General features: G+C 43.8%; 1 protein-coding gene across 8 annotated transcripts in view; it reads left to right on the plus strand.

The window, feature by feature from the left end:
• LOC143213267 (uncharacterized) overlaps positions 1–18168 on the plus strand; it is a 516895-nt gene that overhangs the window by 374621 nt on the left and 124106 nt on the right. For all 8 annotated transcript variants that reach the window (XM_076432949.1, XM_076432950.1, XM_076432956.1 and 5 more), the window contains one exon: positions 11549–11658. In XM_076432949.1, coding sequence (XP_076289064.1) covers positions 11549–11658 — 110 coding nt within the window. The remainder of the gene's footprint in view (positions 1–11548; positions 11659–18168) is intronic.

Here is an 18168-nt window from a genome sequence, read left to right on the forward strand (position 1 = left end):
AATCTCCTTTAAAATCGCCGGAGACTACAGTAAAATACGTTCTGGTCGTTCATTGTTGGATTAATTAATGACATTTTTTAATTGGAGATCAATTCTTGTATTAAATAAATACAGTACAAGGGTTAAATATTAAATTGTTCCAAAGAGTTCATCGACTATACTCTATACTATCTACTATCTCTATACTATATACTATATCCCAACAAAAACATCCTGTAAACACCCAAGTTCCTATGGCCGTAAAAAGTTGTGAGATCAAACAAAATACAGCCAAGTTCGTTAGCTTAGAAATACCTCTTGCAATACTGAAAAAAAGCGTTTGTAAAAATTAGTTTAAGAGAAGGCTATTTAATTTTTAAAGAGTTACATGGAGGGCTAAATTATTGAAACTTGGCCGCAACCTAACACCTTCTATGGCCATTGGTTTAAAAGGTAACGGCCAAGTTTGAATAATTTAGCCCTCCATGTAACTCTTTCAAAATTAAATAGCCTTCTTTTAAACTAATTTTTACAAACGTTTTTTTCAGTATTGCAAGAGTATTTTGTTTGATCTCACAACTTTTTACGGCCATAGGAACTTGGCTCCTGTTTACAGGATGTTTTTGTTGGGATTTCATCAATTTTTGTTAAAATTTCATCAATTATCAAGTAGGTATCAAGGAAAAAAAATCCTTTTCTAATCTGCAAGACAAAATCCAAATTCAATGTATCGAAGATTAGCACTTTGCCGGCGACGCTCGTTTACGTTAGAGCGATTGTTTTTTTCATCAGTATTTGTTGCGACTTCGAAGCTAATAAAACGTATAGTTATGTATTTCGTAATGTTTTTTTTCAATGCAACCCCTTTAAGGTGTAAAATTTCAAACTTTGATAATTATTCCTTTGAGTGTTTGTTATGGTGGACCTATGTACTAAATTTCATGCTTGTAGGTCAATGGGAAGTACCCAAAAGGTTTTAATGATCTGTCAGTCAGTGACAAAAGCGATTTTTGAAGTCCTATATCTCGGAACCTACTAATGTTGGAAGATTAATGTTTTGTCAATATTGAGACATGATAGCATTTAACAAGTGTACGAAATTTCATCTCTCCATCTGCCTCCAGTGCCGAGTTATAAGCCTATAAAAAACGGCTAAGCTGTTTCGTGTAAAAGGAGGTAGTGCGAGAACTTGGCTGGCGCACTACCGTGAACCTAGATACTATCACTTCGCGTGATTTGAACTAACTGTTTCCTTTGCGAAATTGTTTTCTGTGGCTTCGTTAAGGAGTTATTAACGGAAAACGCGGACCAATCAGAACGCGGCTACTGCAGACGGATTCCGGTAGCTCTGATTGATCCGTGTTTTTCGTTAATAACTCCTTTAACGAAGCCGCGGAGAACATTTTCGCAAAGGAGAAACTTACTTCAAATGACTACAGGAATCGCCCTTTTCAAGGAAGTGCATTTTTAGGACACCCATTTCCCGTTGCACGTTCCAGTGTATATGTTTCGCGAGGGTAGTGTATTTTGCAGGTGGTGAGAAACGACGGGAACCCGGGGCCAGAGACCTGAACATTTTTCGTTGTTGCGTATTTCGGAATCCGCCGGTCAACAGATTAAAAATGAAACGCGGCGGTCTGGCTCGGATAAGAAATGAAAGGGGAGGAAGCGTGGAAACGTAAAGGGGAATTAAAAATATAAGTACCCCCTATAAAAGAAACTCCGGCTGCGGTAAAAGTAAGCGGCCGGCAGCAACTGCCGGTGAAAAAAGGTTGCCTGGAATAAATACAGGAACACACAGGAAATACTTTCTCGCGCGTCGGTTACAAAGCGTGCAAACCTGAATAGAAAAGTCGGGCGAGTTTTAAATTGTAGTCGTTAACGTACAATCAAAGGAAATATTTTCCTCCCTTCAGTGTGTAATTTTGTTCTGGCTCCTCGTCGACATCTCTTTCTGGAAATTCTGATTTTCTGCTTCAGCATCTTTCAGTTGACCATGATATGTGCTTAAATAACGAGATTCGTACAGAAATTTCTAATATCAGCATTTTTATATCACTTCCACAACTGTACAAGATAAATCAGTAATAGTTCAATATACTTTTTGCAGACTGCCTCCTGCAGATCGAATTTAATAAAAGTGTAAAGGATTAATAAAAGGTGCAAAGAGATGAAATTAAAAGTCAGAAATCCGTGGATAAATCGAGGGAACATCGCAAAAGTGAATGGACGAATTCTTCGTAGGGCAAGCTGATCCGAGATGCAAAGATTCTTCTCGTAGCTGGCTGGAATGCATTCGGCGTGCAAGATTCCTGGCGTTTGCACGCGGAAACCGTGTGCCCGTGTTTATTGCGACAGGGCTGTGTGTGGGTGTGCGTCTGGAACGACGGAATGATGGACAACTTCGCGGGAGTACGCGTGTTTGTACTCTGCACTCGAGCCGCGCACACGTGTACACCGTCGTATTCATTCACGGTCGACGAGAGCCTCCTCCGCGCACGTGTCTTTTTGTACGTTTAATTGCATAGATGCATCGTGAATGGAGTCGCTGGATGTGCTCCGACCGTCGGCCCCGATCGATGCAGGCGTTCCTCTACCGGCTTGTTGTCGAGGAACTTGCAATCGCGACGCTTGCTTGTTGTTACTTCATTTGTCGAAACATGCTCGCGTTTCCATACAGTATTCTCCATATGTATTCATTTTCCCATGCATCTATGACTAGATTGAATTAATTTTAACAGTTTCAGTACCGAATATCAAATTTCAAAATTTACAATCTTTCAATTTGGGAATACTTAATATTTGCAGATTTTGCTGTTTGACTTTGGAACACTTTCTTCGAAACGATTTTGAACACGTTTCAGGGCTTAAATTAAAGGCGAAATTATACACTTTATGATAGATGCATTCAATTTGTAAAAATAAATATGAAATGATGTCGAGGCATTTACAAAATTCCATTAGCTCGGTCAAAATTTACTCGATTTCAAGAGGTGTCTTTGAGTTGATTTTAGAATGTGTACCCGTAAAAATTTTCGAACTTCCAAGGGTTGAAATTAATGGTAGAAAATTGACTTGATGATAGGTCCGTAAGATGTTAGGTCTACTCGTATATTTCCTCCGTTTCTACCTTGTCGCGGATTTGATCCGGTAACGCAGGGATGGATATGAATGTTTAGCATCGCGGAAGTTGCTACCTGTTCACCTAGGCCAGTGTTGAAATCGATTTTGGCTTCAGGGATTTAACATAGCAAGGCCAGGCTACTGCAGGAGACCACTGTCCATCAGTGATCAGATTTAACGATAATGCCAGATAATTAGATTCCACCTCTAATTCCCGTTACCAATCAAGGAACTATCAGCGGCTGGTAATTACTGTCCAGAATTACCTATTCTCCACAAATATCTCTATCTCCTTTCCACTCTTATCACTCGATGTAAACGGTCTTCTTTTTCACGATTGATCACTCTTTTCCAATTTCTTGTTATAAAAGTAACACATTCCTATTTAAACCCTCTCTCGTGCAATTAACGTTCATATAACATTGCAACTATGTATCAAAATTGTAAACTTAAAAAAAAATACTACCGGAGAGGTACTATCCGGAAATGTTGGGCGCAACTATGTGTAAGCAGCGGTTTGGCCGTACTGCCGTATAAATATCTCAATCAAAGTACGGCGCACACGTACGTACAGGGGTTTTCTTTTGTTTTAACGAGCAGTGGAGCGCATGTCCCTTTTTTGTCGGCCGGCGTAGCCAGGAGTTTCTTTCGCCCCGGAATTTGTAAACAATGTTTTGCAAGCAACAAGACCGCCGCAAGGAACGCGCGCAGCCACGACAATTATTTCCCATGCGTTATTTATTCTGACCACGATGCGCGGATCGGATGGTGGGGGCAGGGAACATGGAACAGGGGGGGGACACGCATTCCAGCGTTTCCAACATTTTTGCAGGTCGCGGGGCTTAATGCGGCAGAACTCGTGAAAAATTGTTGCGCATACCGCCGCGTGGACGATGTTTTGCATAGCTTGTAAAGTGCCCGAAGAGCCGGATAATTAAGACCAGCGCGGCTCGCAACTGAAAAGCGGTCTTTTACAACTTTCGCGATATCTGTTGCCCTTTTTGCCAGACCTTCTCTGTCTCTCCTTTAATTAAAGCCTCACTTTTCTTTGGCGAACGGCGTAATGACGTATAACGGTCGAAGGCCAACCAGAACGACGACGAATTGTGCGCTGTACCGTGACGTTCAAACACTGCGCGAATACACCATGTCATCAACAAATTCGCATACAATCGATTTCGGATTTTTTCAAGAATTGTCGATGGTCGACACATAACATCATTGGCCACCTGACTGTCACTCGAAAAATCGAAGATTCCTTCAATTAGGATCTCCACGTCCATATGTGGAACACGTCTGTGTCTCTGCGAAATTCGTATCGCAACCCAAACACATGTAACAGATTGATAGATGCTGTCAGACAGTGTCAGTTAAGCTAATCGCTTATCGGAACTGGCTGCCAGGATAAAGGGAATATCCAATGCCGAGGTGCTTAAATCTTCGATTCGAGCTACATGAGAGTATCTTGTACATACAGTATTAAACTTCGATAACATGTTCTTCAAATAAAACCGATCATTTTTCAGCGCATTGTTATTCAAAATTGTAAAACATGCCTGTCCCTCCAGCCTAAATTGTTTATGTGACATCATGAATCGAGACCATAATGATTTTAAGCATTTACAAAAATTGTTAAAAAGAGAAAGAAATTGCTAACTGGCTTTTATCTATTACAAGTGAAGACAATTTTTATTATACATGAAGATCTACGATCTACTTATTTACTCTACGCTATGCTGCATGTATAAATTCGTGATCATTCCGATCGATCCACGAAGTGTCGTCTCAAAATTCCGACAGAGAATCGGCGCGATTGCGAATATTGCACGAGATGTCCTCGTATCGTTTGCAGTTTCCGCGAATGGTTCGCAAGCTCGGTTCGCGATCCCGTGAAATCCGGTCCGCTCTCGCATGGGATCAGCTGAAGGCCGCGCAGGCGTTTCGAGAATCGCGCAAACATAACGCCTCTCCCCTTGATCGTTGATTTAACGTGTGTACGCGTAGCCAGGGCTCGCAGAAGGTGTCAGCCACAACCGAGAAATCCACGAGCACCGGGGATGCGTTTGTAATTCCATTTACCACGTAAGTGGATGCTGCAACGCGCAGACGGCATGCTTAATAAAGTGTACTTAACCGAGTTGGTGCCGGTGTACGCGACCTCGTCACGATCGCATTCGCCTTTCGTATCCCCTCGGGCCGTTTCTACCCTTTCTACCCCATCCAGCGTCCCTCAGAAAACGGAGCGTCACGCTAGGACGACGCCGCCGCCGACGACGACGACGATGACGACGACGACGACGATGAGTGTGCATAATTGCATCGCGCGATCAAGCCGCACGTGCGACCCGACGTGCGCACGTGGCTCCGCACCGCTATTCTAATAGTTCTCCGGAGAGAGTTTCGCATTAATGCGACGATTTAAGGAATATTTCAGCCGTGATCTCCGCGAACGCTTGCGCAGCCTCGTTCCAGACTGGAACGTGATCTAAGAACGCCGACGGATTACCCTTCTTTCGCTCCCGGATTTATTGCGCTTGCTTCGAGCTGCGAGTTTTAGATTTCCGTACTCGAACAGTGACACTTGAGTGTCGCTAACATGATTAAAACAGGAAATAACTGTCTACATAACTCCCGTATCGCGCAACTCGTTCAAACAATGTTTATTTTGCAGACAAATCCGCAGTCAAACAGATGTCTCAATTACTATATCACCTTACACGTCCCTTTTCGTAAGAAAAATCCATGTTTACAGTGCGAAAGTCAATCCGCCGAGCGTTCCGAGTAGAAAAGTGTTAAAAGAACCAGACAAACTTCCCGATGTAGGAGCGACTATCGCCGAGAGCCTTTGTCTCGTGGCGCCGTAGGATCCAAAATGGATCCCGGGGGTTCGAAGTTCGCCCGTCCGGAAAATAAAGGATTCCCGTTGTCGAAGCCGGCTTAAGTACACGCGGCCCTTTTCCTTGGTCCGCGGGGAAGTTTCTTTCATTTTTTTTTTCTTCGTCGAACGGCCAGCCGGAAGTCAACGGCGCAACGACGGGGTAAACAAGTTGCTTTTCATCAGCTTCGACGGACCGCTCGCTTGGCAGGAGGAGACGAAGGGCCGTATTTACCGGAAGTCCGTATACTCGTCTCAGCAGCGCAAACATCGACAGAAGATAAATGTGTACACAGGCAACTTTAATAATTTTGTCTTGGCGTTTTATCTACGGCGTCTCCGCCCCGGCGTGACGTTAGACGTCGCCAAACCTTACCCCGAACCCCCGATCCTTTGCGAATTCCCCTAACTCTTTATCTGCCGTATCAGCACAACCTCGAGTACCCGTACCATCGATGTAATTTAGGTGATCATTTAGTAGCGACCCTGAAGTATACAGGCTGTGTACTTGGTACCCCCAGAATAAAAATTGTCTGCATCAACTGCAATAAACAGAAGCTAAATGGGGTTTTCCATGTTCAACACTAAACCTACCACCACCGATCAAAATGACTGGTTCCAGATTTTTGATTTTATAATTATTGTAATAATAAAAATGATTTCATAAGAAATGATTGTATACATAGATATTTCTAGTGGAGCACGTATTACAATAGGAACCGCACAAAGTCTAAATGAAATCGATCTTGTCATTTTTATAAGTGAACATGTACCAGTTACTCGGTAAGTGTACGAAGTGTACGTAACAGTATGTTGATATTCTTCAATTTGTATAATACACGTTTAATACATATTTTTATTAATACATTAATAAAAATTAATTTTAACTCGGGTACCTAAATTATGTCTGCCCATATTGAATGTACGAAAGAATTACTATTTGTGATAGTGATAAAAAATAAATTATTACTTTTGCACATCCTATTTAGTCATTTTTTCTTACTTTCAATAGTAGCGAAAATAATTTAGTTGCTAGAGTTAAAATATACGCTTTGTATATCTCTATCTAGCAACTTGGTTTTCGCCCCTTCAGGCCGATGCATCATAAGGGTAGTTTCACAAGGGTTGTTTTCTTCTACTGATCAGAAAATTCTCAAGACGAGTAACGTAGATCTAATAAAGACGGGAAGTTTGTCAAAGCCTTTGGGTAAATTAGTTAAAGTGCAGACTTTAACGGGTTAATGGGAAGCAGCGAGAAGATGGTGGACATTTCCCGAGTCCTAGACGGGAATACTGCTTTAAAGGATTCTGTTTTGAATGCTGGGGAGCCCGCTATATCCCGTCCCGCCGCAATTTAATAAATCAACGGGTCTGTCTTTGATGCGGCGCACGCCGCGCCGGCCGAATTTGATGAACGAGTCGCGCCTCGCGACTCCGCGAGTAATTCGCAATTCGCTCTCGGCGCCAAATTCGCTTGGCCGTCACCGCGGAATTCTACATTCTACGGGGCCCTGAACCCTCTGCCGCGCCGCACGATCAATTATATTTCGCTCGAAAGTTTTGTCGACTGATGGACGCACCAGCCCCGCGGTCGACTTGGATTGATAGCTGCATAGTTGTCGCGACTCGGTGACGCCGATCCACGGCCATTACTCTGGTACCCAGAAATTATTCCTTTTATTGGTTTGTTTGGACTATTAGTTACTTCAATTCAGTAATATCGCTTCTCTCGCAGAACTTTGTCGGTTAATACATCTTTTTAATAAAGATAGTCTGTTGTTCTTCGGTAGTCGTGTTCGTGGAACATTGTTGCTGAACTGTGGGGAGTTCGAACTTTGCCAATTGCATCAATCATTTGGATTTTATGCGAAGCAGTTTGGGGAAGTGAGTAAAGTAGATTTCAATTTTATTGGTGCTGGAATGGTTACATGAGATTGATTGCCAGCAAACTTTGCTCATTGGGAAGTGCGTTTCCACCGAGTGCATCGATGTTGTAACAATTAAAAATATTATGTAAATTAGCAATGAAAACTCATCCGACTGTTTTCCAAATATGCATATTTCTTCAACTCGAAAGAATTAAGCAGAAAGTTAACAATGAGAAAGTGTCCACGAAGATGCCCACAATTATTATAATACGATTCGGACCGGAAGCTCGACGCCATTTCTTCGCGTCCCAGTCGTCATATCGCCTCGTCCCGCAACTGTATGAATATTAAACGCTTTTTGAACTGTTGTATAATTGGTACATCCTCTGTGGGCTGTTAAGTATACACAAGGACCATGGGAACCGCGTGTTTGTCTAGTAGAATTAGCGATGCAATTATGTACAGCAGTTGAGGAGTGACGTTCCGTTTTCTCAGACGCACACACAGAGAGAAAGGGAGAGTGAGAGAGAGAGGAGCAGAGAGAAGGATACAGTTAGAAACCCAGTATCCCAAAGGAACGCCAATGAAATACAAGCCGGCCAAACAATGTCAGCCAATCGCAAATATATTGTCGTCGACACATGGTCGAACATTGTTACCAATTAACCGCTCCCCTGACGACCGACGCGAACAGTCCATTAAAATGCGACGTACGGTTGCATTAAACTTTTAACGGCGTAATAAAATGACCAACGCTGGCCGACGGAAAAAGAAACGTATTTTTCGGGCCTGTTTTAAATTACTTGCGTTTAACGAAAATGCAGTAACAATAATTTTTCGCGTCACAGCTGAAAAATCTCTGGCCGACAAGCACGTACCTGCGAATGGGGAGAACGATGAGCGTTGAACGCGAACGCGATTTTGCAATGTTAATTTTATTGCTCATTCTGATACTGAATACACTTTCAAACTTTTAATAATTCTACAAGAGGTCGGAGACGTTTCATTAGAAGGATCGTACGTTTACTCGTGCATCTAAGAATCTCGCTAGACTCGGGAAAAGAGGTGCCATTAAACCTAAACGTTCGATCATTAGCGAAACATTTTCGGCGAGCCTCTCGATAGAGAAACGACAGCACTTAGCCCCGACGCATCTGGACTCGCATTAGCCGAATCCTCCGAATTTACGCAAATCACCCGACATTTATATCCGCACAAAAGTTCGCCCTTTCCCGTTCGTGTCCTTAATTCTTCAGGAACAAAGCAGGGGGGAGCGAGAGAGAGAGAGACAGAGTTAGGAAGGCCCCTCTCCCCAACAATTAACCCCTATCCTCATCCCCTGCAATTGTATCCCTGCCGCCATTTCAGTCTAGTCGTCTCAGCGTCTTTCATCCGTCCTCGATGTCCGATGCAAAAAGAACGATCCGCATGAATGGCCGAGGATGTAGTCGTCTTCTGGCGAACCCGGAGAAGAAGAGAAGGGGAGAGGGCGTAATAATTAAATCCTAAACGAGGCCATTTCTCCTTGGAGGCGGCCGCTCGCGCGCGCCAAAATAAAGCACGACGAGCCACCGCCGGGACTCTCGGGGAACAATCATTAATTAAATACGCCGTGAAGCAGGGATGAAAGAGGAAGCACTCTCGTCCAGGTACCGGAGAAAGATGGTCGCAGGTGTTGCTAGTTAGTAACAACGATTCAACGGGAGAACCGGAAGGGTGGAAAGCAAAAGGGGTGGGGGAGATGCTCGGGGGAGGAAGCGGCGTATCTCCTTGAACGTTGAAAGTAAATCGGAGAAGTAAGGCTGCTCTTCGGCCGGAAATGAGCCTTGCCGAGTACAATCTCCGGTCAGAGAGGGCTTCTCCATTTTGTTCTTTGTGATGTGTCCGCTATAATTGAAAATGTCCGCGCGGAGTCGAGGGACTTTGCTACCCCTCCATCCTCGTCCTCTGCTCTCCTTTGGCCGTATTCCTCGGCGAACTCTCCACTCCGCCACCCTTTTCACCTAGATCGTGTTATTATTGTTGACGGACACAATGCCGTGAATGTTACAATCGAAGGGAAGTTGTATTTAGTTCGGGGACTGAATGAACGCCGTAGGAGAGCTGTGCGTTTCGCCCGCTCTTCCGCTGATTGACGGAAGACCCTCCTCTTGCGATTCGGGGACAAATGATTCCGGGATCCTGGACCCGCGCCAGGGGCTAATAGGATTAACTCCTTGGCGACTTTGTCTCGGCTGATGCGGAATTTATCATCCTTATAGCCGATTCTTTCCGATCGCCGCACAGTGCGCCGAGCCGTTGACAAAAATTCGAAAAAGTCACTGCTTCATATCGACTTAGAATTATGTTCATACTATGTCAAAATGTCCAAAGTTGTATTTTACAACTTTTTTATGTGGGCCTATATTGAAAATTTGACAAATACGTTTTGCAGATCTGTGTCAATTGAACATATTCCGAAAATTTCGTCAAAATCGGTCGACGTTGCAATGAGCTGCAAACGTTTAAAAAATGGTAAAAATTGCAGATTTCACGATTTTCGGCCTACATCTAAGAATTCTTACATCTTTCAATGCCTGTCGTTTTTTCTTGCATCAGTCAATTTAGACGAAATTTTCAGGATATGTTCAATTGACACATATCTACAGAACGTATTTGTTAAATTTTCAATATATAGGCTTATTTCTTCTACAATTCCGATCAGTAGCTATTTATGAAGAAAATTTGTTCTCAATCAGAATTTAAAACGAAGTTTCAGTTTCGGAAGAACTGAACTGCGAATGTTTTCATCTACTGAAAACCGCCAATAAAACAAAATTTTGTTTATAAATATCGTTTTTCAATGTTTAAATAAATGACTATATTTATAATAATATCATATTGAGATTGCTTTCAGTATAAATAAAAAAACCCACTTTGTTTCATGTCTCTATCGTAAACAGATAGCCGGGTCTCTAAGATGCACAAACGTGTATGATCTTTTCTCGTAAAAAACAATTCCCAATTAAATTCTTTTAATCTGTCTCCCGCTTTAAACTGTGCCTACTCTATTTTTAGCATAACTGCATAAAATCCGCAGTCTATCAACGGCACACGTAGCTAATAAGTCGGTCAAGAAATTGCCGTGACACGGGGTACCGTCGGATCGGTGTAGGGTTGAAACAAGATCGACGTTCAGGCCAATAAATCACGGGTCCCGATACACAATGACGAGCAGTCGCTTCTCGATCGTTTCTTCGTCGGGGCTCGGATCGATGTTGACGACGGGCCAATCGGCCGTTAAGTGTATCCTGTGCCTGGCGCAAAAAAGGACACGTCGTGCAATCAATCTTCCATAAGTCGTAGCCTCGAAGAAGCTAGGTTCCTATTCTTCGATCGGACGAAGAAACGATCGTGTTGGTGCGCGCGTATGTTTGTACGAGTTTGCGCTTGTGTGTCGGTGAGTTTGTATGGGGGTATACGTGTGGGAAATCTTGCAGGGCGTCGCAAGAAATCGTTGATCCTGGATCCCGAGGCTTCGGTGGCGGTGTAGGTAATGGTTTCATCCCCCCGATCGACGGAACAGGAAAACGAGTTTCTTCCGCGAGCCGTGGTTTTACTCCGGGGCTGTCTCGATTTATCAGGATGTTCGATTTGTCGTTCGGCTAGTGACGAAAAGCAAACGATCTTGCACCTCACGGATGTCTCCTCTCTTCGGTTCTAGGTAGCAGCGAGGAGTCGAGACCTGGCGGCGGGGATCCTGGAAAGTTGGGGGTGAAGAAACCGAGACCGAAGGCTTCATCGCCCAACCGACAGGGACCACAGCAATGCCAGGTAAGAAGACCATCTGTCCTCTTATTAATCGATTAACACGTCCGCTGTCAGCACCAACGCGTCACGATTTTGTACTCTACAGATAGAGAATCGAATTAAATTAGCACAAGTTTGCAATCAAATTGCAGTTTGTACAAACACATTCTCTATTCTCTAAAACAATTATTACAAATGTAAAACAAATGTAAAAAGCAACCAGCTTCTGACGTCTGAACAATATTATGGAGAAACACGAATAAATGAATGTATCAAATGGCGTTTGACAAAGAGTTCAAAGTTCAATCTGAAAATGAAATATCCAAAGTGAGTCATTTTAATTCTCCCGACAGTTCTAGCTGAACTATTCACCGTCGAGTGGCGCCGGAAACGCAAAGATCCCGCGGAAAACTTTTCCGTCATTTGTCTAGCAATCGAACGAAAATTCTACCCTTTTAGTCGAATTAAAACATTGACCCTCGGGGAGACGGCGATGTTCCTCCAGCGACGATAACTTGAAAGTATCCGTCCATTGTCGACGATCTCTTCAAACAATACCCAACCCCCGTCCAAGAAAAAAAAAAGATAAGAGAGAGCCTGGAGGCCGAAACACGCTTTAATGTCAGAGTTCAATCAACACTCAGTCCGCGACCGAACTCGGCGTCCCCGATGACGTTCGTTTGACAATTTTATTAACCCGCCGTTCCTCGACAAAGAGAGCTTCCGGCGCAATCGCGGAGAATGGAGAAACAGTTCATTAGCGACACGCGGCCGATCGAGTTAGAAGCCAACGGATCGATCGGCAACGACGTGCGCCCGCAAACCGCGGGTCCACAAAATTTACGCCGGCTTATCGAGCCGGAGGCTTTTATTCTCCCGTTTCACGTTTCTGCCCGATGTTTTCTCTTTGCGGCGCTGACTACGCCGTTCCCAACCCCTCTGTCGTCTGCTTGATTTTTCCACGATTTTGTTCCCCACTATTTTCGGAGCAGAAGTATTAGGCGCTCAAATGAATTCTTTGTAAGCAACGCGGAATCTTGAATTAAAAATAATTGCGAGGGTTCGATCGTTAAAATGTTTACCATTTTTGCTTTGAAAAACAATTTTCTGCAACTACTTCAATTTATGGAACATGAAAATGTTCCCCCTAATATCTATATCTATGTAGTGTCTCCTTAACAAGTACATTTGAAATCAATAATTACGTCAGTTCATGAATAACCAAACAATCAGAAAATATTTATAAAACGTAAAATGTTTTTAATGATACGATTTGGTCAATTTTCTCCAGTTCCGCCCGCAGGATCGTTTTCGGATCACTCTTCCTCAAATTTGTTAGCTTTTACTTTCTCAGTCTATTTGCGTTGAGAATCCGATCGTTATTTCGCCATTCAGTCCCTTCCCATTGTATCCAGCATTACTTTTCCATTTTCCCTGTAGATAGGACGACTCACAGTGACGTTGTCAAACTTTAGACGCCACTCTGACCCACATTGAACTCGCATTCGACAGGGGACAGGATCGCAAGGAAATCTACGGACCTTTAGAAATCGAAACTGAAAAGTTTGCGCAAACAGAGTGCTCCCTAGTACTCGATTACCCGTAGTCAGCGTAGATATAAGTTGTTCTGGGCTCAATTTCGTTTAGTGGTGCCTCTAATCAATGAAACAGTTTATTATTTCTAATGAAATAATACAGATCTTCAGAAATCGGAATTGGAAAGTTTGCACAAACAGGTTTCTGAGTTATGAATCTGAGTTGTTCCTGATTTTTAAAACTGTAACTGTGTTAACTAAATTTATTTATGTATTAGTTTTGTGTGAAAAGTTCGCGCAAATATAATTCGCACACAACCAGCACAAATCCAAGTCGTTCTCAGTTCAATTTTATTTCCCGATTCCTCGAGCAAACAAAACCGTTCTCTCTATAATTTAGTATCGCATGAACGAATTTATCTCCAACAGAAGCACATCCCCTGTTTCCTCCGGACTTCTGGGATTTTTAAACCGGGCACGAACCCGCTGGAGCTAATCAGTGTTTTCATGTAGGAGACTACTCTGTTCGTTCCATTTAATTACTGTCACAATTGGCGCTCTTTTTCCCGGAGAGCGGAGGGGATCCTTGGGAAAATTGTGCCGCTCGAATCGTGGCTTTGTCGAATGGTAATCAGATTTTTTCCGATTCTCTGTCCCTCTCTCTCTTTCAGAGTAGGAGGAGTAGGAGGAGTGTAATTTAATAATTGCTGTTTGTCTGCTCCAGTTATGTTCCTCGTCCGGCGTTTTACATTCGCCCGGTGCCCGTTCCGCCGTAACCTAATTGCGGTGTTTCGTGACCGAAGATTTATCTTCGTAATCGCGGTGCAATTGGGCCAAAAGTTCAAGGCCGTGCTCCTCCTGGTATCCTCCACTTCGTTAGTCGCTTTCGGCCCGATTCCTCTTGCCAATTGGCGAACAAGCTCGAGAGGAATTTGCGGATGAGATTTCCAACGAATCGAATACTATCGCCTTTGATTTTAATCAACGGGTCCCGATGCACCGACCAAATGAACGAAAGCCGGCTCGTCCACTCGCAGCAATATTTTTGATTCATCCTGCTCCTTCAGACCAGTTCGAACTCTTATAATTAAGAATCCACCGCGAACCAACCTCCCTGGAAACCCCCGCGTATTCTATCAATTTCTTTTTAAATTTCTGTTTACTGGACTTTATCAATATTAAAAATAGATTACAGTAAATGACAAATGTTTCTTCATAACAACAGCATAATTATTTTAAACTCAATTTATCAATTCATAATACAATATAAAATGCGTAAAGACATTAAATGTACTTTTCCTTGACTTGTTAAACTTATTGAGAGAATAAATACATTTTGACTTAACTTCTGTTTTATGCAGTTGAAAAGTTAATAATAAATGATGTTCCGTTTTTGCGTGGAACATGACCCAGTTCTGACCCAGTTCCCGTGCTTTTCTAATTGTTTATGACAATTCAATTGAAGTCAATCGCAACAACAGCAACTGCGCCACAGTCTCCGGTTCTCCCCGCGGTATTAAAAGTTCCATAATTAGCTGAAAACACAAGGGCGCGACTCCGGGACAAACGCCGCGGCGCGGCGCCGCGATGCGATGCTTCCACATTTTGCGTTAATTTAATCCCGGCGAATTCCTCTGAACGTTAATAATTGCACTTGTTTACTGCGCACGACAGGAATAACAACATAGTTCCCGAAGTCAGCCGTTTCAGTCAAAGCGTTTCATTTTATCCCCCTTTGAGGTAAGATATTTGCAGCTGCGCCGTGTCGGAACGGGAATTCAGCAACGTAGTAAGTAATCATCGAGTCGAAACAGCGAACTTCTTGCCGTGAATTCCTCACGCGATTCCCGAAATTGCTTCGGGAATTTTTTCCCCCCGCCGACTTTAAAAGAAAGCTCGAGAAACGCGCTTTAACCCCTTCGCCTACGATATCGTGCGAGAGACGTGGTACGTCGATCGGGTCAAACATAAACAACACGCGTGTCAAGACATATTAAATACACACGTAGAGTCAAGATGACTGGAAACAAAAAGCAAAAAACATCTTGCAAAATAAAATTAGTTGTACCTTGCATATGTACTTACATATCAAAAGACGCGTGCGATTTTCACAACTTCGAACGCTCAGCCAAACCGAAAATGGCTCGACGTGTAACCGACCTTGTTGTTGATAGTGATTAAGATATTGTACCTGAAAATTAGTGTAAGCCACGGGATCACGTCGGAAAAATCGATTACGCTCAAGGTCATTTGAAGGTCATAATATCAAAGTTCACTGAGTCCGCTTGATTTTGATAATTCTGCAATTTGGTAAAACGCGATCTTATCATCAAGTTTGCTCTCTCGAATGAAGTATTTTTTAAACGTTGTTGCTATCATGAGAGATTAGGAATTTTCAAGTTAATTGAAACAGACTGTATAGGATCACACGTGACACGCATGCACGCGTGACCTATATCAAACCATAATAACGGCTAGGCGACGACGAAGCGAAGCCACTATGGACAGTGGACTGTTTATGCATCCGAGCTTGCAGCGGCCAGAGTGGCCGGGTGCACGCGTATACGTACGTGCAACTCGGTGCAACCGACAACCGAGCTAGTGTGTATCGCGAAAAGGCTCTTGAATATTCAGATAGAACGATCCTCGAGTGACCAGCAGGAACACGACCCAACGTGGCATCTTGCACGGCAACACACGAACACAATATCCCCTTCGTCGTCAGGCCAACCGACCATGATTAGCTGTTTCCAGAACGATGATTTTTCGACCTCTAACTGGCGCAAAAATCCTGCAGTTCTCTTTTCTTTACATCTCAATTCGGTAACCCGTTCACAAAATTTATGGATAACAAAGATAAATTCTTCCAGAAATGTTTATGTGAATGCACTGTTTCAAAGTGCTTTCTAAAATTTTATTGAAGCATTTCTAAATATGCGTGGACGAAAGCAATCACTAGATTAATACATCATAAACGATTTTTGAAAATAATATTTCGCAAGTTCCAAGCATAGCATCGTTTCTTCGACATCGTGGAAACAAGATATCTCGTCCATTGTAGCAAAAGGGTTAATCGTTAGCAGCACTGGGTGCAGCCTAGCTCTATGGTAGAGTGCGCTGTTAAAAATGAATATTTCCCGGTCACGATGATCGACAGGGTGGAAGGATCTCGTTTTTCCTGTAGCATCGTGTTCTCTTCGTTTCCTCCGGTATCTTCGTCCCGTGGCAGCCAGCCGTGTAGCCGGGGAACGAAGAGCCGCGAATTACGATCCACCTTGTTACGTAATTAAATGATAGCCTGTCCGACTTGTTGACAAGGCCCGTCGATACATCGAGTTAGCGACGAATTAAGCTCATCCTCCACGGCTCGATTATAGCTCAGATATCGGCACGATCCACGGAAGGAGAGAAGTGGCTCCGCTTCGGCTCTGCTCCGGCACAGCTCGGCTCTCCGCTCGTCTAGATGGCTCCCCACCTCCCCGCGTAATTTTACGGGAAATTAATAGTTACTCGTTACAGAGGGATCGTGAAAACTTCGAACTCGGTCGGGAGTGTCCTTATTTATCCGTAAATTATCGAACTTCTCGTCAGGTTCTTGCCGATGCTTTTAATTGACGAGCCACTTCGCCGACGCTCCAGAGAGCAGCTCGCTCCCCCGCCGCCATCTTATTCACATTTCTTCTTTAACTATTAATTCGTATCAGTTTCGAAGTTTCGTCGCCCGGTACGGTCTTAACGGTTCGCTCTCTCTCTCCCTTTTGAAACGGCGAGCTCCTTTAATGCGCCAATCGAGCCACTTTTTTCATCTCGACGTGGACCGTACCCGGTTCAGTTTGATTTATTAATCATTCCCGAGTTTTGTGCGCTCCTCCGAGAGACTCGGAGAAATCCGTTGGATGTAATCGAAGTATTCGTTTTTATTGACATCTCCTTGAATCTTGTGCGCTCACTTCCCTTGGAAACGCTGACTGGTTTTAAGCAATTTAAAATTACTACGAATTTTATCTTGCCTAAAATTTCACAGTCTAGTTACGCTCAAAAAATATTTCTGCCCGCCACGGAAACATAAAAATCGATAGTTCGACCACTATCGCATCTCGTAGATTTTGGTGCTACTATATATCGATGTCCCCACATCTGGCATCGTCGTGGAACAATGTAGCTGCGGCAATGAGCGTAGAGATCACAGTCTGGCGGAAAGGTTCGAGATAATTCGAGCGATAGCATCGATCCTTTCGCGAAGCGACGTAGCGAGTGTCGGTGGTCGATTCTCGATAATCTGAGAGCTGGGGACACGGCGCACAATGGAGGTAAACTGATTGAACGAGGCGAAATATGATGGCATTCCTTCGGCTGGTTCTCGCTGGCTCAGACTCTTCACGCTATATATCCCTCTTTCTCTGTGATTCGCGTTTCGCCTCTTTCCTCCCGTATCCTCGATGCACATACCTATGCACTTAAAACGGCCAGGCCTGTAGACAGGATAATATCAGAGGGAGAAGGGTTTCAGGGAGTCGTTGACCTCGTCTTGCGATTATCCTCTCGCGATTCGAGGACGCGGAATCGAAACTCTTCCAGGAACGTTCAGCCAGGATCCAAGTTGAATAACAGGCCACTCGATACGTTTTCGCGTTATAGGCTCTCGCCGTGTAGTCGCGCACGGATCGTGCTGGTCATTAAGGTAATTAATTGGCACCGAAGGATGGGACACCGGGTGTTCGACTTGTGCTCGACATTCGCTGACTACCCGTGAACCTCGTGAACACTTAAGATACGTCGGGAGACCGGTGATCGGGCAACGAGAACGCAACCGCTGATCGATGAACCGGCTAATCTGAATTTATCGAGTCGAAAATGCGTCAATTTAGTGTGCGACCGTGCGCTCGCGATTGTCGGAGTCCTCCCGTAATCTTCGGGGGATCATTTTCAGGTGGGTAACGAGCTGTGGGAATTGCGTTTTCGAAATGGGCCGCAGTGGTTCGGAGATAAGAGTGCCTCG

The sequence above is a fragment of the Lasioglossum baleicum genome, chromosome 11, assembly GCF_051020765.1.
Source record: "Lasioglossum baleicum chromosome 11, iyLasBale1, whole genome shotgun sequence".
NCBI classification, from domain to species: domain Eukaryota; kingdom Metazoa; phylum Arthropoda; class Insecta; order Hymenoptera; family Halictidae; genus Lasioglossum; species Lasioglossum baleicum.